Source organism: Rhipicephalus sanguineus, chromosome 4 (assembly GCF_013339695.2).
Source record: "Rhipicephalus sanguineus isolate Rsan-2018 chromosome 4, BIME_Rsan_1.4, whole genome shotgun sequence".
In the NCBI taxonomy this organism is placed as follows: Eukaryota; Metazoa; Arthropoda; class Arachnida; order Ixodida; family Ixodidae; genus Rhipicephalus; species Rhipicephalus sanguineus.
This window is the reverse complement of record NC_051179.1, coordinates 189,073,383-189,077,034: the sequence shown is the minus strand read 5'-3', so window position 1 is coordinate 189,077,034 and position 3,652 is coordinate 189,073,383. Positions and strand designations below refer to the sequence as shown.

General features: G+C 45.9%; 1 protein-coding gene across 1 annotated transcript; it reads left to right on the top strand.

Annotated features, from left to right (window-relative positions):
- The first annotated feature begins 377 nt into the window (after window positions 1–377).
- On the top strand, window positions 378–2,925 carry LOC119391934 (gonadotropin-releasing hormone receptor). Its single transcript, XM_037659580.1, has 2 exons — window positions 378–959; window positions 2,905–2,925. Exons 1-2 carry the CDS (start codon window positions 378–380, stop codon window positions 2,923–2,925), a joined length of 603 nt encoding a protein of 200 aa, XP_037515508.1.
- The last annotated feature ends 727 nt before the right edge of the window (window positions 2,926–3,652 follow it).

The window sequence follows — 3,652 nt, the reverse complement described above, 5'->3', positions numbered from 1 at the left end:
CCTAAGAAAGCGAACGCAGTCAACTCCTGCGTTTTTGGCACCACGAGATGGAGCGCTGTGTAGAGAGCGAGAAGCAAAGGGAACTGCCGCTTCGCCCGTTCGAAGCTGGTCATCGATTCCCGCTGGCGCCATCTGGTCACCAGCGACTGAAACCATCGCCTCTCGGAAACTCAGGTCGGCTTGAGCGCCTCACTCGCGGCGTGCGATCAGAGAGGCGTGCGCGGTTGGTATAGGAGCGTTGGTAAACGCGCTCTGGCACGCGGCGCAATCACTCTCTTGCGCAGTAGACGTGCACGTGGCGCGTCGCGTACTTTGCTCACGCTACTCCTCCTCTTCCTGCCACTTGCCCTCGCGTCCTGTGCTGCCTAGCATCAGCCATGGTTCTGACGCCTTCACCGGCTGTTGACTTGTGCGCGGCAAACGCCACGTGCTTATCGGTGGTGGAAGAAATTGGGGCGAATGTAGACGTTAACTCCACTATCGCGAACATCTTGTCCGATGGAAACTGGACGGCGTCACCACCTGCCGAGGCTGCTCCTCAGCTTACACGATCCGCTCTTGTGCGGGCGCTGGTGCTGGTACTGATCGCTGGAGTATCCCTGTTCGGCAACTCGGCCACCTTGCTCTCGATCTGGGCCATGGGCCGGGCTCGTCGCTCCTCGCTCTATCTGCTGTTGGCACACCTCTCTGTGGCTGACCTCATGGTGACCGCGTGGTGTGTGGTCGCAGAAGCGGCATGGACAGTGACGGTGCAGTGGTTGGGTGGTGAGCCCCTGTGCAAGCTCTTCAAGTACATGCAAATGTTCTCCCTCTATTTGTCCACATTCATCCTGGTGGTGATAGGCTATGACCAGTTGCTGGCGCTTCGGTACCCCATGGAGCGTGCCCGAAACCGTCTCCGTTCCAAGAGGCTCACTTTGGCCGCGTGGATGTTCAGCGCATTGCTCAGTCTTCCGCAGGTGAGCTTCGTCTACTGCTTCTTTCTCGCCGCTCAAATGAATCGACGTGTCTCGAGCACTGCGAACACATTGCGAATCGATACCTCGACTACTGTCCAACTGCCATATGCACTGTTAATTGCATCGCAACGATACTTGTGCTGGACAATAATATCACGAAATTTGATTGTGTACATATAAAAGGACTCATTTTTTGATGACCGACTTGACCCAGCCACAGCATAACGTGTACAGGTTCATAATGAACGTCGAAGAACATGCGCTCCTGTGCTCGTGTTTAGTGCCTTCATACTGATGTAGAGTTGTAAGCTCTTCTGCGTCAGAATAGGAAACAGAACCTCAAATGTATTTACTTAAGTCAAATTCGAGCTCATTTTATCCGATAAGTCAGCTTCCTGAGCGCTAGTCATCTTGGTTAGCCAAGTGAAGAAAGCATAATCAATTTGAGCACAATTTTTGGCAATAATTTATCACGGCGGCAATCATTTTCGCTACGACATTCTGACTGCTAAGTGCTTGTACAGGGACAGCATAATAGACACGGTTCTTTTTGTAAGTGATGCAGAACGTTTCAAGAGGATCTGTCACAGGTGTAATTACTGTAGCTATTGAGCTTCATGGCTTGTTCGCGCTGCCAGGAACTGGACGACTTGACACGGAAAAGGACACACACAGGGTGAAGCGCGTACTAACAACTGTATATTTTCATGCCACACACTTCCTTATGTATGACCCAGGAAAAGAAAAGAAAGTAAGCGAAACAAAAAGCACACGTTGTGAAAAGTGAAAAGTTCCTGTCAGCGCGAAAATGCTATGTATTCGAATCAACTAGCCCCCATAGCAGCTTTACTTGTATTGAGCTTCATTACTCGTTACTCCAATGATTGCTTCCAAGCCATCTTTAAGTGTATCTTCAGCTAATAGATTGATTGCTAAATGATTCTAAATAACTGCATTGTGGCACATATAGCAATCTACGAATTATAGCTGGCGTGTTGACAGGCGTATTCTCCGAGCAAAAAGATGCCATGGAACGCATAGCTTTCCTAATGTGCGCCCTGAAACGTGAGGTAAAAATTCGCTATTTCGCTAGTTAATGTTTTGTAACATGACGCCGTATTTTGCACAGAAGCACAAATGTATTTATAACACCCATTTATATTGCCACCACTTCGGATTGAGTATCTTCAAATTGGTGTCCCCCTGAAAAACAGTTCTAAGTGGAAACGCCTACCGAACTCACTGCCTGTAATTCTATAATTACTATGCATGTCGGAATTCAGTTAATATAGAATAATTAATTAACCTGTCTTGATTAGCCGAAGCGCCACATTGCGTTCTTGTGTTCCATTTTCCATATTAGGTAACTGTGATCATATATTTCAACAACTTTATCTCTCAGAGGACATTAATTATTTTACTATATCTTAAAGTAATACAAGACGTATTTGCTTCATGCCGTCATATAGCAACTATGTTTTTTAAGAAGTTGTGGAGTTCACAGAGCAAGGGGTTTACAATGGTTGACTAGAAAACTTTTCACTCCAGAACAAGGCAAAGCAAAAGAAAAATGACCTTGGCAGCTCATAGAGACATTTGCCTTTATGCACGGTAATGTTTATTTCACTGCAGAATGAATGTGGTAATAACAAAAATTTAGTTGCTGCGCAGGTTTGAATGATCGGCAGAGAGTATAGTTCACCAGCTGAGACTTGTGATGGTCCAGGAAAACCTAACACAATGCAGCGACGAAAAAAAAAAACACAGAGAGACAATGACTCAGGCGGCGGGTCTTGTGTGCGCCTTCACGAAGGCAATTATGTGTAACAGCGACTGCCAAATAATACAAGGAGAAGTTTTTCTGAAGCAAAAGTGTCCTGCCAGTCAGCGATTCGTTTCTATCGAAATGCTGACGCGCAAAGGTCTCGCAAATTTCTGCGTACAGGGGAAGCCACGGCTGTTCTGAGTGACTCTGCTTAGCTATTTTATTTAGTGCGCCGCATGAACCAAACAAGAAAGGTGAAGTGGCCTAGAACCTTGTCTCAACACGTTAAGTACCATTAGGATAAAGCCTTAGGAAGAAGCAGCATGGGACATCACACACTTCATGCCAAATCGACAGGCCCGTTGGCACCAACGAAGCTTCGATGCCGACGAGATGTTATATTCTTCGCACTCCTCAAAGACCCGCGAACAGTTAAACACTTCTTGCAGGCTTATTAACTAAGGTAAAAAAAATTGTGTTGTAAAATGTAATGCGAGAGGTAAAACGGGATATGAACAGTATTGTTATTTCAATTATGTGACTTTTATAGTAATGAAAACAGTACAGTCATTGTGAACTATACCGTTTTCGTTGTAGTTTGTGAGCAGGCAGTTTGCTCTTCTAATACATGGTGAATGTGCGGTGTTTTCAACGCAGACATAAATCTTAAGCCTGTGCAGCTGTTACCTGAGCCCAAGAATGCTAGAAGATGACGCGAGAATAATTGTTTTCTACTGCGATATCACGAATAAAGGTCCCAACTACTCGAGGCGGTGAAATCAAAGGCAATAAACCGATGAATAAAGAAAACTGAGACCGCGCAGTTCGTGTTCGCAGCAGAGAGTAATGAAAGTGTGCAAGTTACGACCAACAATGCCTTATGTATGACATCGACTGATTGGTTAAATGCTTGGATTTTGATTGCATG

Coding starts and splice junctions, on each gene's coding strand:
- LOC119391934 (XM_037659580.1), top strand. CDS start 378: ATGGTTCTGACGCCTTCACCGGCTGTTGACTTGTGCGCGGCAAACGCC. Junction 960..2,904: donor CATTGCTCAGTCTTCCGCAG/GTGAGCTTCGTC, acceptor TTCTGCGTACAG/GGGAAGCCACGGCTGTTCTG.